This window comes from Anopheles gambiae, chromosome 3 (assembly GCF_943734735.2).
Source record: "Anopheles gambiae chromosome 3, idAnoGambNW_F1_1, whole genome shotgun sequence".
Lineage (NCBI taxonomy): Eukaryota > Metazoa > Arthropoda > Insecta > Diptera > Culicidae > Anopheles > Anopheles gambiae.
Window position 1 is genome coordinate 36,309,459 of NC_064602.1, and position 27,019 is coordinate 36,336,477.

Sequence of the window (27,019 nt, forward strand, 5' to 3'; positions counted from 1 at the left end):
ATAATATTGTTTACGCGACTCGTTCGAGCCGTCTCCCGGGTGTTTGTGTGTTGCTGTTGTTAGCCTCTGTGTCTGTCTGTGCACTGGAAAGCACAGTTGATAGTGGCGACTGTTGCTGCTGCTGCTGCTGGTGCTGCTAGTGCTAGTTTACACAACTAGTTTACCTTGCCCGTCCGGTGGTGCATTGCCTTCACGCCACGATCGTTTGTGCTTCTTTGCTTCCCCCCTTTTGCCTGGTTGCTTATTTCGTTATTGCACCGATAACTGGCTGTTGAGCGATAAATGGTTTTCGCGAAAAGCCCTCCCCACTGGGCCTGCCTGTGTGTTTGTGCGTCTCTGTGTGTGTGTGTATGCCCTTTCCAACTGTGTCTGTGTATTGTGTACGGTGTATGGGGAAGAGGGTGGAATTGGAAAAGCGGGGCTGGTTGCTTGGATATTCTACAAGCCAAGGCTGTTTTCGCCTCCCCATACAATGCACTTACCCGTTGTGCTCTTTCGCTCTCTCTCTCTATCACTCCTTTTTTGCTAATGTAGAGTTGTTGTTGTTGTAGGGATGGTAATCAAATTTTTTATTCGATTATTCGCCCGTTGTTATGGTAACCGTCGCCGCCGTCGTCGTCATCATCGAAGGCTTTACCGTTCTGCTTCGCTCTGCACGTAGGGTTCGTGGCTTGCTCCTACTACTCGTTTGATATGAAAGCTTCTCTGCCTCAATTAGTAAATTGGGAAGACAAAACTACTAGCCGAGTCTCGTCGATTGATTGCAGCTGATCGGCATCATCATCCGCATCATCAGCAGGCACAGCCGAAATGGTGGTTCGCAGCAGCCAACACCAACAAACATTGTGCACCGTTGTTGTTGTTGTGGGTGGTAGCAATGGGGGTTTACAATTGCAACATTACACAACCACCGTCGGCGGGCGAGTGATGAGAGCGAGCGAACGCATTAGACGTAAAACTGTGCAGAAAACATTCTTTTTTTTTTGTTGAACGACCGAGAGCAGGGGAGGCTTTCGCTACGAATCACAACAAAAAGACGATGTTCAGTGAACAATTCCGTACACGCACACACACAAGCACACACACGCACGAATACACATACACACTTTATGGCAACGTACACGCACACACACACACGCACTAGGGATTTTTCTTTATTTTGGTTTGTTTTTTTTCACCCTCTCGCTCGCTCTCTCTTTCTCTCGCTCGCGTTTTGAACCGACGACGACTGTCAAAATTCAACGAGACCTGTTTGACATTCGCGTCGTAATGTGGTTGTAGGAAAAGGAAAAGTGCACAGCACACCGAGAAGAGGCTGCGGAAAAGACGTACTTTTTCACATACTGCGCAACGTACACACACACACACACACACACAGCGCTTCTAGGCCTTCGTTCTTCGTTCTTATCTTGGTGGATTTTTCCACCCCGTTCGAAAATCCCTACTCCCTGACTAACCCTGACAACCCAGGCAGAGAGACAGGTTGGTGGGTCGGGGGTTGCTTTCTTTGCTTTTGGGAAAAATCTATCGCTCACATTCTTGCTAATGGGGGGAATGGTAGCAGCGACTGGGGAATTTTCCTTCTATCACCCTTTGTGACGGCCGTGTTGTCTGCTTGTGCAGACTGGTGGTCAACGCACACACACTCACACACAGTTACACATACACTCACACGTACGCACCTTTTCGAGAACGGCTGAATTAACGCGTATCGCAGCAGGCACCGAGGAGGCACACACGGGAAAATGCTAGAAACCACCGAAACTGTCGCAATGGGTGGCCGCCGCAAAGGAAAAGCTTTTTCGCCGAGGAAAGTGGCCAAACGGCCACCAGATGATGGGCTCAGTGATGAGTTGAGCGATTTGGATTTGTTTTTGCTTCGTTAGAAAAATACACAGACACACTCACACACGTACACAGGCTCACATAGGCGATGAAACACACAGCTACACCCTTCTCTTTTCCTTGGCCGCGCACAACAAAACGGGGTGTTTGATGAGGTGGTGGGTATTTGATATTTCGACTTTTTTGCACACTTCACCACTGGGAGTGGGATTTTTTTTCGAGGGCCAAACGATAGTTACCTGTGCGATGGATATTGAATCGAATCTGCTCTATTCACAGCGGAATCAAACTCAAAATGCTTGCGCGATAATTGGGTACGCGGGAGGGATCAGAAAATCGTCCGCAAAACGCACAGAAGCACTCGATCGCCCGTCTCCGTTTGCATTGGCCGCGGAACACACAACGAACTGAGCAAACGGCATTTGACACCGATTGCGAGGCTCACCCAAAAGCTGCTGAGGGCTGAATCGGTAACCCAAAGAGCAAAAATGCCGTTTTTATAGCAACTGACGTCAAGGCGGCTGTGGACCGAATTGAAGAGCGTTACAATGCGTTACATTTCATCTGTTAAGTTTTCGTTATGGTGGTTTTTTCTATGTGTCGAGATTTTTGAAATTTTTAAAAACCGGTTTTCCAATACAAACGCATGCTTTTTAATTGAACTATCAGCCAACTAGCGGGCGTTCAATTAAAAAGCATTCCAACTAAAAAGCATTCAACTATTGAATTCTGACTGTACTTTTTTTTGTTTAAAGTCAAAAATAAAGTTTAAGGCCGCTGCCAGACACACCGAAAAACCGTAACTAAAAAAATAACGCTTATGTTTGGTAGACAAACAAAATGTAAATTAAGTTATAAAATTGTATAAATTTGTTTTTTTTTTATAAAACGAATTGGAAATCTTCATCCATTAGCTAAAGGTAACGTCAAAATGGCCCTAAGGCCCGGGCCTATGAAAATTTGTAACATTTGTTGCCAAACCGTATGGACGAACTGTTAACCGTAGAGTTGGCAACCAGATTAATATACGTAAGCTGGCAACCGACATACCCGGGTATTCCACACGTTTTGACGCAAAAAATTAACGGTTTTCATAGGTAAACAATGCTTTCTATATTTTAATGCTGTAAGCAAGTAATCTCGACCATATATTCTCTTCTATTTCATTTATTCATTAAGTTTTTTTCATTTTATGATAAATTTAACGGTCAAATTGAAATTTGGAATCGCTTGAATTTGACTCGAAAATAAGCACAATACGAAAAGAGGAAGAAGAGAAACGTCATTCTCCACACAAAATGTATGGAATACACGGGTATGCTGGTTGCCAACTTACGTGGTAAAGTTTAAAAAAATCAAAATAAAATACTTAGAGACTGTTTAAAATTACAGATTATTCACCAAAAAATCAGAAATTAAAAGTTGGAAGGCTACGGAAAATTTCAGGTCAATAAAAGCCATGAATTAAAAGTTATTTCAGTTTTAATTTAAAAAAAATACCCGGGTATCCGGTTGCCAACTTAAAGGTTAAACTCATATTGCGGGAACATTTTTGTTGTAAGAAAAACAAATCGATCTGTTTAATGTTTATCTATTGCTGGAACATTTTTGGACTTGTTTGCATGAAATAAACAGAAAAATCCAGAAATGTTGCAATTGAACAAATGTTACAATTGAACAAATGTTGCCGCAACATGTTCATAGACACGGGCCTAAACAAAGATGTTTACGAAGCAATGAGACCCACCAATTAAATAAGTTAGGATATCTCACGGCCAAGCTACACGTACCGGACGACATCGGACGATGCCATAAATCCGTTAATGCCAACTGTCAAATCCCATACAAAATCGGCCCGCTGTGATCCGACACGGCCCGGCCCGACGCGAATCTCTTGTCTGCGGTCCTACGTTTTATGGCATCGTCCGATGTCGTCCGGTACGTGTAGCTTGGCCGTCAGAGTTAGAAGATCAAACACCCACACAAGTAAAATTACAGAAATAGAGCAAAAAAGAAATTATGGCAAAATAACGTTACAGTAACGACTCAAATAACATCATTTCCGTTCAATGGGTTGGCTGTGCTTGCTGTGCTTCCAGTGTTGCCAAACATACCTCAAACCTGGATGAAATGCTTGCAAAACAATCATTCCGCGCAAAATTTTACCGTAAATCCTGCGTTATTCAACTAAAAATTCTAGTTCCATTTAGAAAACATCTTTTGCACAACGATTCCTAGGCTTAAGCACACATCCCGTTGATTCCATTGTTCTTTACCCCAGCAGAGAGCAGAAAAAACATGGCACACCAGCAGCTGTCAAAACAACCATAAACATTCACCACGTCAATGCGGGGAGGCGTTTAATCAGCTGGTAAATTGCGCGAGAAAATTCAAACCAAAGCTAAACTGCGTGCGATAAGGACGTAGACGAGGGACACGTAAACGATTTCGGTGCATTTAACAAACAAAAAGTGTAAAGGAAAGTGTTCAGTGATTGTAGCATGCAGGCAGCATCATCACCAGCAGCACCAGCACAACCATGACTTTCGACATCGAGCGCAAGCGTTTGGAGCTTTGCTACGGCACTTTCGGAACAAACGCCAATGGCACTGCCTCGGCCACCTCCGCCAAGGGCAGTGGAAGTGAAAGGAAGCGAAGGAAAAGTTCCACCTCGTCCGAACAGTCCACACCCTATCGGCGCACGAAGCGCTCCGGAAGTGGGACGATGTCTGATCCCGCCAAGGAACAACAACAACAACAACAACGATGGCAGCACCTGCGACCGTCCAAGTGCCATGTTATCACCATCTTTGCCAGCGGGGTGCTGTTCTCCCTGCTGATGCTTACCCTGCTGGACTTTGTACCGTCCTCGCCCCACCGGCCGGGGGCGGCGCCGGGTCCACTGCGGCGCGTCGGTTCCGACGGTGGCAGGGCACTGTACGCCCCACGCCATCTGCCGGATGAGTCGCTGCTAAGGTTGGCGGATGAGACGCGCGTGATGGAACCGTACCTGCCGGTCATAACCAGAGGGAAAACGAAAACGGCCGAGGAGCAGCAGGACACACTCACGAACGAGCAGGAAGCGCTCGGGTCGCTTAAAATGGCGCTCGAAATGAAGCAACTCGGCAAGGACGATAAAGCGCTCAGGCTGTTCCAGCATGCGCTGGCCCTCTCGCCACGGCATCCGGAAATTCTGACCAAGTACGGCGAGTTCCTGGAGCACAACCGGCAGGACGTGGTGTCGGCCGACCAGTACTACACGCAAGCGCTCACGGTCAACCCGTACTACACGGAGGCGTTGGCCAACCGGGAGCGAACGGCCCAGATCGTGGAGCAGATGGATGCGAAGCGGTTCGAGGCGCTGGACCGGAAGCGCGACGCCCTCAGCTCGGTGCACTCGTCCAACATGGCGCTGAAGCGGGCGGAAAAGGAAGCGTACATACAGCACATCTACCATTCGGTCGGCATCGAGGGCAACACGATGAGCTTGGCGCAGACCCGCTCCATACTGGAAACGCGCATGGCCGTCGATGGCAAGAGCATCGACGAGCATAACGAGATTCTCGGCCTAGATGCGGCCCTGAAGTACATCAATGCGACGCTGGTAAACAAGAACGATTACATTACGCTGAAGGACATCCTCGAGATACACCGGCGAGTGCTCGGACACGTGGATCCGATCGAGGGAGGCGAGTTTCGGCGCACGCAGGTGTACGTCGGTGGGCACATACCGCCCGGGCCGGGTGATTTGGCCATCCTGATGGGACGGTTCGAGAACTGGCTCAACTCGGAGCAGGTGTTTCTGATGCACCCGGTCAAGTATGCGGCCATGGCACACTACAAGCTGGTGCACATACACCCGTTCAGCGATGGCAATGGGCGTACGTCGCGTTTGCTAATGAACACGCTGCTGATGCGGGCCGGCTATCCGCCCGTCATTATACAGAAGCAGCATCGCCACAAGTATTACAACTTTTTGCAGCTGGCCAACGAGGGTGACATCCGTCCGTTTGTGCGGTTCATTGCGGATTGTACGGAGCGGACGCTCGATCTGTATCTGTGGGCTACGAGCGAGCTGTCCCATCCGGTGCCGCTGCTGGCGCAGGAAAGCATGGAGGGTATGCCGTTGATCTTTAACAGCTTAGGGGGGGAGGAGGGAGACGATGTTGGGAGCGGCTCGGGGGATGCGATACGGATAGGCGTTATTTGGTAGGTGGAAACAAACAGTTGTAGACGACGAACCCTTTCACTAACGACATGGTTTTTGTTTTGCCTTTCTTTTCACAGATATTGGCTGCCGGTGGCCCTGGCTGGAACAGTGGCTCTCGGTGCAGCACACCACCACCACCGTCCCATACTTAGCGCACGCGTGTGGTGAATGTGTGTGCTGTGTTTTAATGTGTACATAGTTTTGTTATATTTGCACTCGTATTTAAAATGCTGTCTATTTATACTATTAAGCTTGTTAAATTATTGCCTGGTTTTAAAAACAAATCGTCTTCTTGTCGTTACCTTCTACCAACAAAGAATTAAAACAAAAATAGTTCAATTATTACGGTGATGATGATCATCAGCGTGTGAAATGGTGCACCACTCATGTGATCGTTATCGTCTCCGGGACATCTGCGGTCTGCGAGAAAAGGAAGATGCTAAAAAACACATACTCGCAGCACCACAAAACCAAAACGCACAGAGAAAGAGGGTTTAGCAAAGATTATCTTCGTAGCCCTGCACAAGCGCACTCAAATAGTCAATCGAAACTACAAATGTGAGTCCTATTTTTTGTGATACTGTGATTTTTTTTAAAAGATACATACTATAATGTTGGTAAATTCAAAGTGTACAATAAACTAGCAAATTTTAAACATCATTTTCAAATTGGTTGGATTCAGTCATTCAAATAGGTTTAAATATTTGTTCATAATCATCAAATGCATTCCAAGAATATCTAACCGAATACGTATGGGATAAGATCATTTTTAGCAAGAAAATATAATTAGAAAGGCGAATGAAGGCGGAAGACTATTCTAGAAAAATTTAAAACGTTTCTAAGGCAGGGCTCGTTACCCAAAGATTTGAAAGGGATCAAGTTTTGTAGAATCCTGTTTTATTTTGTGTTTTCTATTGCACTACCTGAAATATATTGCTCTGGTAATGGAAAACAGTTTTATTTTAATCTAAACCATGTGTAAAGGAGATTTTTCTTTGCCAAATAACTTATTTATTATTTGAAATATTTTCCAATCGCTAAACCACGTCCTTTAAACATGAGGAATCCGGCGAAAAATCTGCACAGCGGGATGTAAATGGATCGACACGAATTTTGGTTATTTTTTTCTTTATGGATATTTTACAAAAGATGTTAACACAATTTGTACCTAAAATGCATAAAATTGTGATAAAAACAATTTTAATAAATATTACCACGTTGAAAAAGACTTGAAACCGTGACCTAAAAACTGCAATAATAACGACGACTTTGTACTATTTCCATAATAGAGTACAAAAATTACAGTTAAGTTAACATACAATTTATGTTAAAACACAAAATTTATATTTTAAAGTGTTTCTGTCAATAAAAACACATTTTTAAGTCATAAGTATTTTTTAAATTCTTTTTACCATGTCCATTGAACTCTCCCTTTATCCATCTGTCAACGCAACCGACTGACAGTTCAACGTCAACGGATTTTACTGCGTTGTTTTGCGTCGCTTGCTGGAGGTGAAGAAAACGCTTTTGGCTTGTTTTTGCGTGTGCGTGTGCGGCAAAGTGCGCCCCGTTGTTTGTAATGTTTTCTCCGCCGATGCATCGCGCCCGATGCACCGTGCCCGTGCTGTGAATCCGTGTCCGTGTGCCGTGTAAGTTCCGCCCGCACGCATCCGCCCGGGCCAGTCCGTGTTTGCGCGCTGCCCGCCGCCCGCATTTGTTTACATCCACGTGCGTGTCCGCTGTTGGCGACGATCTGTGCTGCTTTGGGGTCGGGCGGCAGGGCGTACATGTTTCTTGGTGGCCGGCAAACATGGGTGCCAGCTCCGCCAGCGCCATCAACATGATGGACACGATGGACGATCACGTCTACTGCAACTCGACCACAGCGACGGTAGCGGCGACTTCGCCGAGCACCACCGTCACCGTCACCACGTCGGCCACGGCCACGGCACAAACGACGGTGGCGACGGCGTCCAGTCCGCGGGCCGTGCCCAAGCCCTCGGTCCGGGAGTCGAGTACGAGCGACGATCAGTACCAGCAATCGTCCCCGTCGCAGTACTCCCCGTCACCGTCCTCACCGTTGCCATCGTCACCGCAGCCGGCATCGCCGAGACCGTCGTCGCCGGTCCCGTCGTCATCGGTGCCTTCGTCGCCGGCACCGTCCTCGCCGGTGCCCTCGATGGAGGACGAAACGCTCATGATGGAGGACGACGAAACGGAACCCGATCCGCCACCGTTGTACGGTAGGGAGGAGCAGAGCAACGAGTCGCAAACGGAAGGGGAAGGAGCAGCCGGTGAAAACGAGGCCGAGGCCGGCTTTGTAAACGATGTGTACGACTACGGGTCGCAGAGCGGGAACGACGAGCGGCTGGTCAACCCGGACGACAGCGAATACGACGAGGAGGACGGCGACGACGACGATGAGGAGGATGAGGATGCCGAGGATCTGGACAACATTCCCTCGGACAGTGGAGTGGTGACGGACGACCAGCAGGGTGACGATCCGGGCGACGACAACAATGGTTCGGGCATGGCGGAAGCGCTCGTTGCGATGAACGAGGTGAAGCAGCTCCAATCCATCCTGCTGCTCCATCTCGATCTCATACAGGAGCAGGGCGACCAGATACTGAACAAGGACAAGATGATCATCCGCCTGAAGGACGAGAACGAGGTGCTGAAGCACCAGCTCGAGCTGGCGAATCGGCGCGTCTCGCTGATGATGATGCAGCTGCAGCAGAACGGACTCGCTCTGCCGGGCGACGTGCAGCAGCAGCTGGTAATGCAACAGCCGGCACCGAAGCAGGAGGGCACCGTGTCCCCGCTCACCATACGCAGCCAGATGGAGAACGGGCGGATGCGTACGATCATTCTGAAATCCTCCTCGTCGCCCCCGTTCGTTTCGTCGAGCGTGGCGGACGGTGGGCCGCTGTTCGGTGCGCCCTGTCTGCCGATACGCAACCCGGAGGTAAGCAGCACCGTATCGCCGGCGAAGGAGGAGCTGCCGGACGAGATAGTGCTGCAGAACGATCCGCACCAATCGCCGTTCTACAATGTGGATGACGATGAGGAGGATGAGGATGGGGAGGAGAACAATGGCGAGGATGAGGAAGATTTTCGCACGGATAATAATGAGGTGGATGGGGAAATCTTTCTAAATTACTCCAAATCGGACGATGATGAATCTCTCTCGCCCCCGATGAATCATGATTACGAAGATCAGCAGCAGCAGCAGCAGCAACAGCAACAGCTACAGCTACAGCAACAGCAGCAAGACGAGGAGCATGATAGCGACGATGTGCAAGTGGTTAACGATCTGTACCTTCAACAGCAAGAACAACAGCAACAGCAGCAACAACAACAACAATACATGCTGCTTCAACAACAGCAGCAGCAGCAACAGCAACAACAGCAACACACGTTACAAGAACACTTTGTTGGCATGAAGACGGAAGAAATGGATGAGGAGGAGGAAGAGGGTGGTTACCAGTCGAACGGTATGGCCGAGGAAGAGGACGAGGAGGAGGAAGAGGAAGAGGACGAGGGTGCCACTAGTCCGGCACAATACGTGAGCGACGATCCAGCCAACTACGACGACACGCCGATGGTGATGATCGACGACGGTGCCGTCGAGGTAACGATGGAAACCGACTCACCCGAATCGCAGCAGTCGTCGCAAGATTCGCGCGACTCGCAGGATTCGCAGGACTCGCAGGAATCGCAAGCGTACCGCCAGGAATCGCAAGACTCGTCCCAGCAAGGGCAGCCGGAGGTGAACGTTCCCTTCGTCGAGAGCAGTACGGTCGGCGGTGAGGCGGCGACGCACCAGCACCAGCAACCAGTGGACGATGATTGCAAGGAGGTGATAGCGGACGGGAAGGTGGAGATAAAGCGAGAGCAAACGGCGGAATCCTCCCAACTGTCCGCCCGGGGTGACATCAAACCGAAAGGTGCTCTGGAAAGGATGCCGTACGCCGGCTGTAGCAGGGAAGCTCCGACCGAAGGTGGTGGCGAGAATGGGCGGGAGGGCGTGGGGCGTAGCAGAGGGGGTAATGCGCGCATGCCACGCCAGTTCAATCCCACGCTGCACTGCCCCTCGGGCAACTCGTCCGACGGGAGTGTGGCGGCCAGGCGCAACTGCAAGCCAACCGCCGCGTACATGGTGACGCAGAAGCAGTACGTTAGCGGCAGCTGGAAGGACGACGCGGTGACGGCGGAGATCGAGAAGCTGCTGTCGAACGAGGCGGCCGAGCTGGAGATACCGTCCTGGACGGTGATCGAGGACGACGGGGACGATCCGGCGGGTGGGTGTGATCCACCGGGCGGTGGCGAAGAGGAGCCGTCCGTATCGGCCAGCGAACCTTCCCGCGAGAACATCAGCGACGAGGCGTACGCAAAGCGCCACACCAAGCTCGAAATCGACGAGCGGCGCCGGAAGAAGTGGGACGTGCAGCGGATACGCGAGCAGAAGCACATCGAGCGGCTGAAGAAGCGGCAGCTGAAGGAGCAGCCGGTCGAGCAGGAGGCGCAGAAGGCGATCACCACCCTCTACCCGACGGTCGACACGCTCAAGTACGTGCTCGTGACGGACGACGTGCCGGTCCAGGCGTTCGGCGAGCTGATACCGCTGCTGCCGACGAACGGTGGGTTCTCGCTGCCCTGGAACCAGCCGAAACCGGGCCCCTCGTTCGCGAATCCCCAAACCTCCTGTTCCACTACCACCTCCTCCGCCTCTACAGCGTCCGCCGGCATGGGGCATCATGGGCCGGGACCGTCCGGGCTCGGGCTGTTGCTGGAAACGAAAACCAAATTCATCCACCGGCTGGCGCCAAGCTTGCAGGCGCAAAAGCAGCGATTCACCAAGCGAATCAAAAAGGATCCTTAAACTCCTCCCCCCGCTCCTCTTTCCCCTTACCCTTTTGGCCCTTTTTCGTAGTCAGTCACCGATGCATGTACATTCTTACTTTCTTTCTTTTTTATTTTTATAACCCATTTTTTCACATTTATCCTTTAAGAACGACGATATTTTGTACATGTACGTACGACCTTTGACCTTTTGTCTCAACAACAGCTGTCCGTTGGATCCCCCAATGATGTGCATCCTCTGTGTACCGTTTACTACCCCCCTCGTCACGCTTGTTATTGTGTATTTTCCGGTGTAAAAGTTTTAGCCTTTTAAGTGATGTTTTCTTTTTTAACTATAATTATTATTAATTATTAATTGAGTACGTACCCTTTCTCCGTGCCCAGTATCATCCATCGCTTGCAAGATGGGACTGCACCCGTGCGCGAAAGTGTCTATAGGTGTGCGTGTTTGATTGACTTACTGTGTATGGAACAAGTTATCCCCAATGACGGAAGTCGCAAGGAACTTCCACCGCTGTGCTGTTTTCGGAAAGGATGAATCCATGGGAAAACGCGGGAGAATATTAGGTTTGGATGGTTGCGCAAGTAAATACGCATACCCATACAGAAACACACACACACATTTGACTGTAGCAAGAAGAATAAAAAGCTAAATAGTGTTAGAATGATGTAAAAAACAAAACGACGAGTGCGTATTGTATGATTTTCGGTTTTTGAATTGCATCTGAAATTACAATCTATTCGAAATCGAATAATATTAATTAGTAAATTAGTGTAAACTCACCAGCAGGCAAGAAAGTGTAGTTGGGAAGGAAACTTAACAAAAACGGATTTATTTTCACTTTCAATGTTTGGTTGGTTTGGACACCGGTTTGAACAGAATGCGCTAACAAACGCCTACCAATCGAACAATCGTGTTCCGAATTAAGAGCATTTCTTTTTTAATCCTTTAAATTATCACTAAAACTCAAACTCTTCCGCTCTCCCGCTGCCCGTACGACAGCACGGTGTGGTGGTGTTGGGTAGTAGCGGTGATGATGGTGTAAATATTTTCTACTAATATTTTACTACAATTGTTACCAATTTATCCTCCGAGCGGCATTTATTGTATTTCTGTTTATTATTTTCTTTGTTCTCTCTATCTACTATGTCTTGTGTTTCCCCTTTCTTTATTTGAAGGAAAATTAGGACCCATTATAACAACCTTCAGTGAACGAAGTGTACAAACCCGGAAAAATTGGTGCAGTTTGTGCAACTTAAACACGCCAACAAAACCACACTTTGAAAATTCAATTGCTTGAAGAGTTGACCACTTAAAGATTATACATTTAATTATAAACAAAAAGAAACATTTAACATGCCATTTAACCAGTGATTTGTTGTCTTGCTGTTTCTTAAGGGATTATTATCAAAGTTTTTGTTGTGGAGTTTGGTAGTTCTATTCTGACTATTGTTTCTAATTTGTATATTGATTCTTATGCCTTTGTTTTTGTTCTCTACTGATTGTGTTTGGTTAATCTGTGGCGTGTGGAGGATACTGAAAATTTCAGCATTTCAGCAGACACTAACGTAACGTAACCTCCTTTGGCATTTTCACGGACAGAGTCCCTTTTTCCACAATACACGATTGTACGGTTGATTGACTAGGGGTTTTTTTTGTTTTTTTTCTTCTTCTGATTAATTGTAAAAGCATTTTTTCGTTACCTAAAAACGAATTCAATGCTCAAAATATGTTATAAAATTCAGATTCAGCCATTCCAGAACAAGTCTCAAGATCATTCTTTAGAAAGACTTTAGCGACACAGGTGGACAATAGTAAGTTCGTTTCGTTGGGTAGGGTTTTATATGGGTTCGATTCGATGGCGTACTAACAAAGAAGAGACTATTTTAGACTGTTTTACCTTACCAAAACTGCATCTGCATCTACATCTATCTTGTAACAATTCAACGTTGAAATTAAATAAACATTTCCTAAGTACTCTGAATTGGGCTGAGACAAACAAGAAGTTAGTGTCTTCAGTTTAGAGCTACAAATGGTATCAGTTTTTTCGTGCTGAATGGATGGAAAAAGGTGGATGGCGTTATGAGTGTGTACTATTTCATAAAAAAACAATAACATTCTACAATAAGAAAGTGGCAAACGGGTACCCGCATGGCAAGAGGCCTTTGGAGTACGATTGCCCATTGCCCAGCTTATCTCCAGCATATCCGGCTAAAGTGGTTAGAAGAGTGTTAAGTGGTCCATATACGATCCAGTACGATGGTTACATTCTTAAGTCTCGCCAGTTAACATGTGTTTCTTGTATTTTCCTTTGTTATACGTTTCCTTTTAGATGATTTTTTCTTCTTTTCCTAACCCCCCACTCCTCAAAATGTATTTCTCCAATTCACCTGTTCGTCTCTGTCCGATTGTGCGTGTATCATGTGCGTGTGAATTAGTTAAGAGTTTAATGTGGAGATTCCTGCATTATGTTGTTTTAAGTTCATCGCTAGTTTGTATGCAGTTGAGTGTATAATTTCTTTTTTTTCATTTAAAAATCACATCACGCGCGAGGTACACACTCACACACACGCACACACTCGTTATTTCAAAGTCTAACCGGTGCATCTCTGGTCTGTGGGACGACACGTAACGCGAGGGTAGTTTGACTAGGGGCTAAGGAACAGGCTACCCTTCACGCACTCCGCTCCCAAAGACAAACGCACACATACAAACACAGCGAGTGAGTTTACAAAATTCTTCCTCTAAGGTCCAGTTTCCTAAAACAAATCTACATTAAAATTGGATTAGCAGTTTGGGCACATCGATAATATAACAAACAGTGACACAATAGTCGATATCACTACAGTCAGTTGCATCGTTAGGCGGGTTCCACTGCCACACTGGGCAACGAGCTCTTCCTGTTGAAGGGGAAAGGAAAGTAAAGCAAGAGGAGTTAATTCATTTGACCCTCATCTGTCGAGGAATGGAACACTCACATCCGGATGTTCGGTGTAACACTCCTCTAAACGTCGGCGGGGAAGGAAGTTCAGCTTCGTCTTCACGCACGGTAACGCTTCCGACTCGTTATGGTAGATCACCTCGGGCTGGGCAGACAGCACCACCCGATCGACCTTGTACTCGTTCTCGACGATGATCATGAGCAAATTCGAGCGGGGTATACGCTTCGCAAAGTACGGTTGATACAGCAGGCTGCAAGAGTAAGAGTAAGTTTTGCTAGAGAACCTCGGACACTAGTGTCGACGACCACTACTCCAATTCCACTTACTCTTCCATGGCCGGTGGCGGTGGTTCGTAGAAGAAGCCATCGCCCTTGATGAACTTCTCCTGCTGCATCACGTACAGGTTCGATTTCTTATCACACGGCTCGTACACGATCTCCTTCTTGATCTCCTTCGGCCGGTTGAAGTACTCCTCCTCCTCGTCCACGTGTATCTTTTTCGGTTTGGATGGGCGCGTATCGTCGTAGTCATCGTACTCATCTAAAACCGCAAGACAAATTCTCCTTTACTATCTTTTTTCTGATATCCTTTTAGCAGATATTGAAGCATCACTTACGTCCAAAGTAGTCCGGACTGGGTATACCGTGCACCCAAAAGTCAAACCGGGATAGCATGATGGCGATCTCGGCAATCAACCACTTGAGGCCGAGCATGAACACCTTCATTGGCTGCAAGTGGGAGAAAAAAAGGTAAGCATAAGTGTTGTGGGTCATGACTCTTAAGGATATGACGCTAAGGATTTATCAATCTCAAGAGATTCTTGAGCATCTGATGCATCTAAGTTGGCAGGACTATTTGCTCCTCTGCTCACCCATCCCCCACTTACGTGCAGCAATGCGATGGCATCGTTCTCCACCACCCGCTCGTACTCGCACAGGCCCTGCAGATCGAACACGGTGATCATGGTGAAGATTTCCTTATCCACCATCGACTGCATAATAGCGCCCTCAATCTCGCCAAAGAACCGGCCCGTATGGTTGGACGTTTCCGACAGCACCACATACCCGTTGTGATCGATCACGTAGCAATCGCGGGACTCGGAAGCGCACGTCTCAATACATCCATCGCACTGTGGAGCAAGTGACAGTTAAATGTTGACGATCCAAGTAACCATTGCGCGCACACCACTACACTTACCGTCGTCTTGGACGTAATCTCCATAAACCGATCGTACATCAGTGAGTGCGTGAACTGGAACCCGGTCACACAGCCCGGTGCCTCTAGGCCACCGTCCCGGGGGAAGATTGCCATCGTAGCCGTCACCTTCAGCTCACCGTCTTCCGGCGGGTCCGACTCGTGCGGTACCGAGTACACGAAGCTCTTCGGATCGATCTTGTGCTGCAGGATGGCACTCCGGTACCACGTTTCGTCGATCGCTTTCTTGTGGTAATCACCGAACTCACTGTCCGTGTCGACTTCCACCTCGCCGAAGATGAACTGCCAGCGCGTGAGGCCACTCATCGTCGCTACAAAGCGTAGCGTCGCGTTGTACATCTCAATAATCTTGCGTTCGTTTTCGTTCTCAAACTCCCAGTTCCGGTAGCTGTTGTTGGTGACCTTGGCGTCGAAGATGAGCAGCTGCACCAGCTCCTTGTTGCAGTAGTACGCGTCGTCGTCCAGCGTTTTCCGGCCACAGTTTGCTGGTGAGATAGTAAGCGGTAGGTAAAAACTCAATTGCACTCATGTTATTTCTAGAAAGCACGTCGACTTACGTCCATCGGATTCCTTCTCGTTGGGCTCCGGTTCGTACTGTTGGGACCACTTCCAGGTGGGTTCGTACAGTCGGTTCAGAAAATGGCGCAGCTCATCCTCGGGCGTTTTGAATTCGTGACCCTCCAGATAATGGTACTTGCAGTATACCCTGCAAGATAATTTCAATGCCAATGTGAAACTTCTCCGAGTAATATACTGTAATATCCATCTACTATACGTACCAGTCTGGATGTACCTTCCAGTTGTCGCCCATGAAGAAGTCGGAAATGTTCAGCCCCATGTGCTGGTTGCGCTTGATCTCGTCGCCTACCTTGATCCAGGTGCTGCCGTAATCGTGGGGCAACACAAGACCAAGCGAGAACGGCGTATTCTCGAGCGGTGCGTAGTAGTAATCCTGGTATTCGAGCGAAACCCGACGCATCTTGTCGTAGTGGAATCGTACCGGCAGTTTCGTCATGTTGCCAAACTGTGAGTCAACGAGATGTTGCCGGAGCTCCAATATAAACGGGCTCATTTCGCGCCCCGTCATGTCCTCTATCTGGCGTGTGATGTTCTCGTCATAGATCTGCTCAATCTCCGTCAGATCGATACTGTTATAGTTCTCCTTGAGGCGCCCGTTCGATACGGGACGAAGATCGGGATGCATCAGCACATAACCGTTGTTGCTGACGATGAACGAGTACCCGTTGACGCCGAGCTTGTACGGCAGCGTCAGCTCGTCGAGATCTTCCACCGGAATGTCGGTACCGGCCACCCCCAGCAGACGTGCGGTTCGTGTTTCATTGTAGTGATTCGCTTTCCGATCGAATGCCGGCGCACCGACCGCTATCATCAGTCGGGGTGGTTCGTCATCGTCTGCTTCCGTGAGTAGGTTTTCCTGTGTGGACAAAGGAAAAAAAATGTGAGGGATGATTTTGTATCAAATAGGTTGTCATTTGATGCAATCAAAGCATATTTACCGCTGTATCCGTGAACGCGTGTGTCCACGTTGGCGGATGTTCGACACCTTGCAGTACTAGTGGCGTTGCTATCACGGTAACGTACTTCAGTACTTCCTCCTGCACTTCGTCCAACGATTGTATGTGCGAATAGTAGCCACGATTCAGACAGGCCATCCATTGGATTTCCCGCACTTTGGTAACTTCACGACCCAGCAGATAGGTGAAGACACGCACTGGGATTTTGGTTCCGTTCTCGAACCAATTGTACGCCTCAAACACCTCGGTGATGTTGCTGGGCACACCGTCGGTAATGAGCATGATTGCTTGGTTGCAACCGCTTACCGATTCGTTACAGCGGCGTATTTCACGATACTGAAAGGAAGGCGATAGCTCTGATTAGCAGTAGCTCATTGGGACATGGGGTCATTGGCTTACTTTCTGGAGAAGCTCGAATGCGGCTACGAAAGCCTTCTTTACGTTAGCATACCCTTCCGGCAGAAGCTCCCGTACGTATTCGTTAAAGAATCGCATATTTTCCGGTGTTGCCTGTACTAACATATCCTGCAGGAGAGAAGTATTGTTAAAACGTACCCTTTCATTGCATTTCTCGTCCAAAATCTTCAAACCTACCTTAAAACATGGCACCAGCGGTTCCACATCGTTCGAGTATTTGTAAATGTTTATAAAATCATTGTTGGAAAACGTATCCAGAATGCTTTTCACCGTCAGCTGTGCGATATAGTTCCGATAGCCCGTCATCGAACCGGAATTGTCCAGCAGTATAACAATATCCTTCGAGCAGGTTGCCGTTTCAATATACCACGACCGTTTGCGACAGTCGAACGTGTCCACGTGCTCGCGGTTCCACTCCAGCGCCGGATAGTGGCGCAACATTCCCGTGTACGAACCAAAGTACTGCCACGACAGGGCCGGATCGGAGTTGTAGTTCTGCAGGAACACATCATCGAGCGATTCGGACCACTGCAGTGCCTCCAGCACCCACGGGTAGCGATCGTAAACGTTCTGGGGCACATGCACCGAGCTGTACGACGTGTTGACCGATATGTTGAAGAAGTGGGTGTCTGGATTTAGCGACATGTTCCGGTACATCCACATGTTCTCTTGCAGCGTCTCCGGAATCTCGGGCTCTGGACGTCCATCAATCTGAGGATGGGTAAAAGGCAACGTGTTTGTTAAAGAACTTCCCACAATTTGAATCAAGCGGTATGTGCTTACATTCGAGTATTTGCTGGAGTAGTAGGAGAAGTTGTCCGCCAGCGTTTCATTGAACTCGAACTGCTCGGACAGCTCCTCGGCCAGATTGATGATGCACTTGATTGCGTCCATCTTGCGGATGAACATACGGCCCACGTTTTCTACGATCGATTGTATCAACGCTGTGCCGTCTTTGTGCTCTACCCGCGCATTGTAGGCTTTGTATTTCTGCAATTAAAGTGTAGTACATAGTCGTTAATGCACCTAGATGAAGGGGCCGCTTCCTCCTGCTTCAACTAACCGCCGTAATTTCCATCGCCTTTGTCATGGTTTGTGCTAGATCCCACAGCTCCTCTCCAAAGTTATCGGCCCACTTCTCCATACTATCGGGATAGATATCGCGCGATGGTGCGAGGTGGATATCAAAAGAAAGACGAAATAGTAATCAGTGCTTTGTACGAACGGTGTAGGTATGGGTCATAACAACTGTTAATAGGTCAGCTTTCGATGATGATAAATGATGATGTTGACAAAACTCATGCGGAAACGAGCATATTGACGGAATCTTGAGCGACACGTTGAGCTATGTTGAATGATTGTACAATTTCAATTATGGTATTGTGGTTGGTGCTAACGACCTACCTAGCAATGGAAATCAAAGACTATTGGAATGGACGGAAGATCTACATTGAAGTAATTTTAGTTCTTTTAGGACTTGAGGATACAATCAAAATTAATTGTTCAATCTGCTTATGCTACTGCTGCTTTCGATAAATATTAATAGATAACTTGTCAAGATTAAGAAATATAGAAACAGAGAGCACAGTTAAAGTATGAGTTTTGAAATTTAAATTGAAGTTGAATGTTGATGTTTTCAGATTTCAATAACGACTTTCGTCAGTCAAAAGTATTACAAAAACCCGTGTATAATAAAACATTAAGAGCAAAAAAGCAATAGTAGTATTTTTGTTGTTTGGATCATATTTGCTATTGTTATTTTATTGTATTCGAACATCGTTTGAGCCACAGTTGCTCATGAAAATTAATGTTGAACTAAAGTCATGAATACTTTCGTTCTTCAGTATACGAAACCGGATTTTCAATCATCTTGGTTAATAGATGAACAAATAATATGATCATTCATTTGTTTTAATTTTTAAAGATCATTCAGTGTTTTCATAGAATTATCCTATAATTTGCTTTATCATTGATTTCTTGTATAAATCTGAAACTTACATTTAAAGTACACAAATAGGGGAAGGTAGGTAAAGACGGACACGTTCAGGGAAATGAACGTTCAGGGAAAAATCTAGGGATATGTAAGTGCAACGACTATGAAAATGTGCATACATTATCTTACACTCATGTTTTATTAGAAAATGTGTTGAAACTTTGAAGTATCCATCGATTTTTTTTTCTCATGAAATAAAAACATGGTTTTTTTCGTGCAATTTGGAAATGTTCGGGTAAGACGGACACCTGATATGGGAAAGATGGACACCATCTAGGATAAGATGGACACCTGTAGAAAACGTTGGAAAGTGAAGAGTTTTTACAGTATTTTAACAAATTCTATCGCTTTCCACGTCCTGGTACGTACATAAATCAATTCTTGGGCTATTGCAACGACAACTCATTCAGCCGTGGTTTTAGAAATTGTAAGCACCGCGTCTAATATATTGAAGAGCATCTATCGTGCAGCATCTAAAGTATTTTTAAAAATTTTGCGCACTTACAGCTGACGTTGCTCCAGCTTACAGAACAACAGTCTAGAACTTCCTTTAAAGAAATAATTCCGCGAAAAGATCACGACCCCAGTATTTTTTGAGGGACTTGTTAATAGTTTAATCCATTTTCCACCATGTCAAAAGCATTTGATATTTGTAATCCCATAGAATTACTCATCTATTCCTGAACAATGTCGTATCAATGCCTCATCTTTTTATTGCTTAATGTTGTCCAAGTCGTGACAAGATATTGGATTTCGTGAAGCGTCTCATCATCGTCGAGCGAGTAATAGCATAACGAATGATTACTATTTTGACCGATGTTTCATTTCTCGCTTATTTCAATACTTTCTCTAGTTGCTGATTGGTTTATAGCTTCGGAATACCCTTATTTAAGGTATTTGAAGAAATCTATTCATCACCAATTGATATAAGAAGTAAAATAACTAAACAAAGTCGGTGTCCATCTTTCACTACGACAAAGTGTCCGTCTTTCCCGCTTTGGTGTCAGGATGTTTAAACCAGCAGAAAACAATATTTTGTATTGCTTTCATTCTTGTTCTTTCGCCAGTTTTTTCATTAATGATCACGACAACTCATTCATGAAATAAGACTTCCAAAAATATAAACAATACAAGTTGTAGAGCTTAAGATCCGCAGTAATCGAATTAGATCCACAACGGTGCGCACGATTGAAAATTTATTTTGTTCGTGAATTTAGCCAATTTTACATATAAAACACGAAAAATGTTCTCAAATGAGTTGTTTAACTTTAAGTTATGATGCTGCATTGTTGATTTTCTTTTCGAAAATTACCCGCAGTGTCCGTCTTTACCTACGATCCCCTACATTAATAAATGATTTCATTTTGATCTGAACGACTTAGATCTGGCGATAAAAACCAATAATAAAGCTCTTCGATTAAGATGAACATTAACATTATGTCAACGTAACAATCATATGCATGACATGGAAATTACCAACAGAAGACAAAAAAACGGTAAAAAAGCTCCAAAAATTAATGCGCACGCCCGTCCGCTAGCACGTGTTGCGAAAGCAATCCCCAAACAACAAGCTTCCGGAAGTGCGCGAACCGTGCGGTAACAGCGCGGGAGAAGCACACAGCGGTGCGGTATGTTGACAAACAACATGCGGCCTTCCTTTTTGCCGGTTCGCACGATACGAGACGGCAACCCACGCGCGCATTTTCCGCCGAGACGCGCGTTCGGCGAGAGATCCAACCAACAACAAACCTGCGAGCACGTGCTTGGCCCGAAACGGCCGAAAACATTTGCCCGAAAGAGCGCGAAAGACCGAGGGTGAAAAGGCAAGAGTGCAAACAAGTGCAGTAGGGAGGTGATGGTAGTGTGTGTGTGGGTGCTGAAAATAGCATCTTCGGTGTCGGTTTCGTTAAGTTTTTCCTCCACATCCTCAACACGCACGTTGCCGCACGCTCCATTCCTGCTTCACGCGCAAACGCGCCCGCGCATTCTTCGCCCGTTCACCCTCGCCCCGGGCACGGTTGGCAGATGAGAATCCACAGGCTGCCCCATTGTGACAGCGAGGGAATATTTTCATCCCAGCACCCTGAATATCTTTCGAACTGTCAACACGGCGCGGGGGAGAAGGAAGGGGAGAAAAAAGGCCACCAAACGCACCAAACGATGATGAGCGCTTGTCAAAGCGGGGTGAAAAATTGTAAATTTTCCATCGAAACTGATTTTCACTCGCTGAGCAGGGGCCTGTGTCCACCTGGCTGGGGTGCCTACTCACATTTCCGTCTCGACCGAGGCGCTGACGGGTTGGTCGGGCAATTTTATCCATAAAAGGAAAACGATGCTGCCGAGCAGAAACTTCCTGCTGGCCGTGCCAGCCAAGATGGGAAGTCTCATCCTCGGGCTGTCTCGGGAGTTGCCTTTCACACACACGCTATCGCACTATTTTGCTAGCTGGCACTATTGCTACTGGCACTACGCGTTTTCCACTTTCCACACACACACACGCACACAGCTAGCTGTACCGGAGCACTAGCAGGAAAAACAAAAATAGTGCTCTAGCTAGCTGCACCTCATAACGAACGACGACGACGACACCGTGACGGGTCCGGTCGGGCAAAACGGTAGCTCACAGGACGGTACGCATAACAACAATAGCACCCGTCTAGAACCATACGCGAGAAAGTAAAGGCAGTGACTTTTTTCCGAAATATTTTTCCCAAACCACCCCGCTGTAGTGGTGGGCCGTGGTGGAGTTTTTTTTTTGCCGAGCACAACACGCACACACACTGTGCCCGAACGGGAGCACGTTCTATCGCTGACTGCCCGTGTGTCTGGTTGGCATGGGAGGAAAGAAAAGTTAACGAAGAATTTTCCGACCCACATACACTGTCGCTCAACTCCCTCTCTATCTCTCTCTCTCTGCCTTTCTTCCCTTCATGTTTGAGGGTTTGTAACTGTCAAACTCTGGGATGCACTTGGCAAGTGGTTTTGTTTCTTCTGGTCGGAAAAGCATGGCGCATGGCATTTACGCGGCTTTTGGTGTTCGGTTCAAAGTGTCCGTTTGATGTTTTATTTTTGAAGAATTGTTATCTAATATTCATTTATCGTTATCATTTATCTAATGAACGTTGATTAGCTGTTCTATGGTGCAGTCAGGTGTATCCGGTGCCATGATTCGACGTATCAACTTGTCATCTTGAATGGATCAAGTCCCCGAATATGCCGAACTGATTCTTTTGTTTTGGTTTAACCAATGAGTCAGAAATAGCTCTAAAACGTATGGTGGATATGGGGTCCTAATGTCGTTTACAGTTTTTACGTCGAATTACGAGAGTAATTAGAGGAAAGGTAGAGGGCAACAAGAAATTGAACCTAGAATTCCAGTTCTATTTCAGGCTGGGACATTGACAGAACCCGGTAGAGCTAATCCCGGTTGAGAATCGAACCAATTCCAATATGAACAGCAGTCAGCGCGTATGTCAATACGCCATTCAGCTTCTTGGAACTGTTCGCTAATAGTGATGGTAAAAATGAATCTCAGAAGGGATTCGAATCTTCGAATCCCAAGCCTGGTTGGGATTCGAATCTTTGAATCCCAATCCTAATCCCAATGTGGTATTGTGTTTTTTATGGTTTGCAGCGGAGTGGTTGTATAAGGGGATAAGTTGAAGCTGGAATAGGAGGTTATTCTGTTTTACTCTTAATTATTTAACATTTCAGTACTTACATCATAATTAGTACAGGTAGTCCCTGAGATACGCAGACCTTCATTCAATATCAAATCAAGTAATTTATTTAGTGACTATAACTTCTCATTAAATGCTACATTACACGAACATTCGTTATATTTTGACCGAAAACTGCGTGATTCGACTTCCAAAATTAGATATACGTGTTTTGTTTTGACTCTCATTAATAGCGTATCTCGTATTTCAATCGTAATCCCAATCCCAATTGTAATCGCAATCAGAATCCCAATCGCAATCAGAATCCCAAGCCCAATCGAATCGCAATCCCAATCGAATAGCAAACGAATCGCAATCCCAATCGAATCGCAATCAAATCCCAATCGCAATGGAATATTTTAGGGATTCAAATCCTACAAACGGGATCCGATCCGATCGAATCTCTCTAGGGATTGAATCTTTGAATCTTCCGAATCCTGAATCTCCCAACACTATTCGCTAATGTGGGGTACTTAAACGAAAGATTGTAACGTAAAGGGCGTTTACTTGAAATAAAACACCTTTTACCATTCAATTGAAAAAAGTTTCACGTCTTAGTTGGTTAAGGCAAAAAGTTGTGTATTGATAACATAGTTAAGTTAAAATCATAATTATTGTTCTTCATGTTCACAGATTTTGAATTGCTCCAACGTTTTGGAAAACATTTTAAACCATTAGCGAAGTTGAAGCTAAGTTCACATCTAAATCATTATGTCTAGCCATATTTTGGTTCAATTTTATGAGCATTAGCATTTCATAAAAGAATCGATTATGAGTCGATTTCAGACATCTCAACTATATGCCTTCCAATGGATCTTCTTGAGAGGTTTCGGTAAATGGAGATTGGAATTGAAACCCATTGCTCAGCATTATTTTCGTGACACATAAATAAAATTACCAATCATTGACTCTGATCAGCGCTCTGTCTGCCTCGCTGCCAGGACGGAACAAACCTTTACTCTCACAACTACGTCAAAAGGTTAAAACTTCCTTGCTAGTAATAACTTAGCTACACCTCGCTGCTCTAACCCGTGCATCGCTTTTTGGGTCGGGGAATTTTTCCAAGAATCTCGGTCACTGACTCATTGGCCTATCCACCATTTTTTGGCACCGAATGCCGGACCCGGAGGCCTAGCAATTGTGAAACTATTCCGCAAGTATGTGTGTGTGTGTGTGTGTGTGTGTCACGCAAGAGAAACTGCGACCGGTGGGGCACAATTGATGATGTGCAATAAATTTAAAATTACAATAAAAATCATCAAACTTTCCTAAACGTGCCTGGCCGGGCATTGATTACACCCTCCCCCGTACTACTGGGCCTGTTCATATGACTATTGGCGACATAGTGGAGGTCAACGGTATGAGGTCGTACGCTTTACTTTTGCGTGCTTGCTTTTTTTCTTCTTCTCTTTGCACCATCTACTTACTCCAATAAAGCCGATAAAATCTATTAACCGTAGCGGTCTACTGAACAAATTTGCAAAGCAATAGAGAGGTAAGCCAAAAACAAATACAACAAAATCAGCTACTGGGACGAGAGAGAGATGGAAGAGAGCGAGCGTTACTACTGTCGCTGGATCGAGAGTTAGAGAATGAGAACGTGTGGTAATAGAGAGTGAGTCAAAAATTCACTCAGCATCCGGTTGGCTTTTGAGGGAGCTCTAGCTCCGATTCTCCGACGGTTTTTGTCTCGGGTCACGAGCACGGATTGGCCACGCGACACCGGATCGTACCGTCGTTGCTTCTCGGAACCGCTTGCGACTGTGTGTGTGACCTTCACAAATTAGTTGTCAAAACAGAAACCATGTGACTCGTATGCGGGGTTTGCCGAAGCTCTCCGGGAGCTGTCAGCTGGTTCGGGTTCGGGTCCTGGGCCTGCCAAGGATTTCGCATGCTCGGTTTGCAAACATCCGTTGAGGAGGAGGGTCGAATGTGTTTTTCAATGCTGTAGGCATTGAGTTACTTTCATTATGAACCAGGATGACTACACTTTAAATCTGTTAAAGGGCGACTAAACTCTGATTCAGTCTGGTTCTTCTGGTTCAGGACTGGTTCGTTAGTTGAATGATAATTGATTGTTGGAAAATCCTTGATTTTTATAATTATCAGCTAAGGAATATTAACAGTTTATGTTGGATGCAAACCAATTGGAAAAATATTTGAATTGCTTTTTAAATAATCGTAATACTCTTTCTTACCAAGAGTCCAAACAAGAAACACAGTAACGATGATTTCGTCATATCATTCTTTTTGCCTTTTCATTATTGCAAAAAGCCCGAAATCTTTCGCATCCTTTTATTTATTTGTACGTGCTCTTCACACAAAGTGAGAGAGGGGATATGCCCCACGAGTCTCGGGCCAGCCTGGGTTTGTTTTTGTTGTTATCCTGGCATCTATCTGGCCGAAGCCGCATCTCTTCTGGCTCTCCGGAACGCCGGAGCCTTGCCGAGAGCAAAAGGCGTTGCTGCGGGTTCTAACGAAAAATCTCCACGCAAGAGCATTCGGAGCTGCAGAAGAGTCCACTCCGAAGCGCGGTTGCATGGCGAGGAGTGGTGGTGGTGGGGTGGTGTTGGTATCCACCCCGAATGGGGCGAGCCTACAAAAGTGAGCAGCATCCACAAGAGGCTCTATATGCTCCGGTGGTTTGTATGCTCCGGCGGTTCGGTACGGCCTTATTCAACCGAGCGTGCTCATTCTGGATTGGGTCGGCTGGGATAATAGAGGCATGCTGTAGAGGGTCATCATTTTGTGCTGGAAAAGAAACTGGTGAGGTCAAGGGAGAGAGGAAAACGGTGGAAGGGTGCGGTGGAAGGGATTACTTAAAATAACAACATGATACACAAAAGAAATAATAATTTGATGGATCTTTCTAATGCTAAGTAAGATGCTTTCGATTACTTTCGGTCCGATTGTCTCATCAAGCCCCAATGAAAAAAGGGACTCACAGCACCAACCGTGACCTTTTGCAATGTCGTCGGATCACACCACCGCGATGGAGGGCTAGCACAGTTAGAAAGCTAGAGACACAATGTTTATTAACCCATCTCAAGATCGATAAACGATCGATCACGAGCAGTTGCGAAATTGCGCCACGTCTTCGCACACACGTTCGAGGGGCAAACGTGTCTGTTGGTGATGGATTCCCGGCCCATCTAGCCACAGCAGCAGTAAGGTCTGCTTCCGCACGGTCAAGTGGCCTAGCGCGGTCTCAATTACGTGTGTTCCCCCCTCTCTTCGTACCCGAGCCTCAGCAGTGCGACCCAACGAACTCTGAAAGTAGATCTCTCTCCTAGGTTACGGGCGCTATAATTACCTTCCTCCGGTTTCCGCTGGTTAAGCTTCGGTTGAGCTTAGATTAGACCAGAGCTGTCAAACGCGTGTGAAAGTCAAAAAGGCCAAAAATTGGTAAAATATCTGTTTACGCATAGAATGGTAGCATATGTTTTTCGTTTCTACCTTGGAATTTTTTACTTTAGAGCTGAAGTTGGTTTCATAAAGGAATCGTATCTGTCAGACGTGCCTTTAGAATCTATTTTTTTTAAGTATGCAGACATGCTGGCTAGATATTGGTTTCTTTATTTGTTTGTTTGTTTATTTGCATTTGTTAAGGGATTGGCCAACATTGGCCTTATCACTGATCTTATAAACTATCTTAGTTGTCTAGGGTAGCAACAAATAACGTAAAGCATTGCGGTAAAAGGTAACATCAGCACAAAATAAATAACAAAGAGTATCATAGTAAGATATACAAGTTAACATAGGGAATTCCAGTCAAAAGAGTCATAGTGTGCATTAAATTTGATCTGATTCTTTGACTTATTGTACTACGCAACTGGATAATCAAGTTCTTCCCACGGGAGTACGGTCCGGAATCGATAACTTCCGGCCTAGTCCGAGCCATAATATAGATTACTAGTCGGTATACGTAATGAGCGAGTTAAATCCTAAATATGACCTCTAGTAGGTCATAAAGAGTAAGTGATTTGAATCACTTATTGTAGAGACTCGATTCGGAGTCAGAAAGCTCACACAGAGAGTTGAATCTGAAAAGGAGTTGTACTATACTAAACTAGTATATAGTATTATGTTTTATGAGTTTGAGATGAAGATGAGATGAATACTGTAAGATTCAAATCCCAATAGCCACTCATCTACACTGATTCAAATATCTGAAAAGAGTAAATGATCTCTATTGTAGCGTGTATGTTTACATTTTTGGATATATCCCAGATAAAAAAAGGATATCTCAAATTCCAAAAAAAGGATATCTCTATTCAGC

The 27,019-nt window shown here is 46.1% G+C and overlaps 5 protein-coding genes across 17 annotated transcripts in view; 3 read left to right on the forward strand and 2 right to left on the reverse strand.

Moving 5' to 3' along the window:
- The window catches only part of LOC1278939 (uncharacterized), a 72,451-nt gene extending 70,173 nt beyond the window's left edge, over window positions 1-2,278 (reverse strand). For 6 of the 13 annotated variants that reach the window (XM_061653146.1, XM_061653144.1, XM_061653137.1 and 3 more), the window contains exon 1: window positions 2,085-2,277. The gene's annotated coding sequence lies outside the window, so the exon portion shown is untranslated. Of the gene's footprint in view, window positions 1-482; window positions 1,017-1,682 lie in introns of those variants that run through there. The other 7 variants (XM_061653150.1, XM_061653149.1, XM_061653140.1 and 4 more) reach the window with 6 other exon arrangements.
- Window positions 1-27,019, forward strand: part of LOC1278948 (protein rolling stone) — a 135,050-nt gene that overhangs the window by 29,539 nt on the left and 78,492 nt on the right. The window lies entirely within an intron of this gene.
- LOC1278966 (protein adenylyltransferase Fic) lies at window positions 3,990-6,715 on the forward strand. The gene is made up of 2 exons (XM_318593.5): window positions 3,990-6,054; window positions 6,133-6,715. Coding segments are annotated over exons 1-2 (1,671 nt in total). The 5' UTR covers window positions 3,990-4,384; the 3' UTR covers window positions 6,134-6,715.
- On the reverse strand, window positions 12,342-21,857 carry LOC1278942 (voltage-dependent calcium channel subunit alpha-2/delta-3). The gene is made up of 14 exons (XM_061653152.1): window positions 21,291-21,857; window positions 18,092-18,173; window positions 17,812-18,018; window positions 17,206-17,739; window positions 17,011-17,136; window positions 16,594-16,947; window positions 15,856-16,511; window positions 15,634-15,782; window positions 15,059-15,561; window positions 14,748-14,990; window positions 14,478-14,589; window positions 14,188-14,401; window positions 13,898-14,111; window positions 12,342-13,819 (listed from the first exon to the last, which is right to left on the reverse strand). Exons 1-14 carry the CDS (start codon window positions 21,407-21,409, stop codon window positions 13,706-13,708), a joined length of 3,627 nt encoding a protein of 1,208 aa, XP_061509136.1. The 5' UTR covers window positions 21,410-21,857; the 3' UTR covers window positions 12,342-13,705.
- The window catches only part of LOC1278944 (protein rolling stone), a 65,690-nt gene continuing 54,137 nt past the window's right edge, over window positions 15,467-27,019 (forward strand). Inside the window, exon 1 of the mRNA XM_061653156.1 lies at window positions 15,467-15,579. The gene's annotated coding sequence lies outside the window, so the exon portion shown is untranslated. The remainder of the gene's footprint in view (window positions 15,580-27,019) is intronic.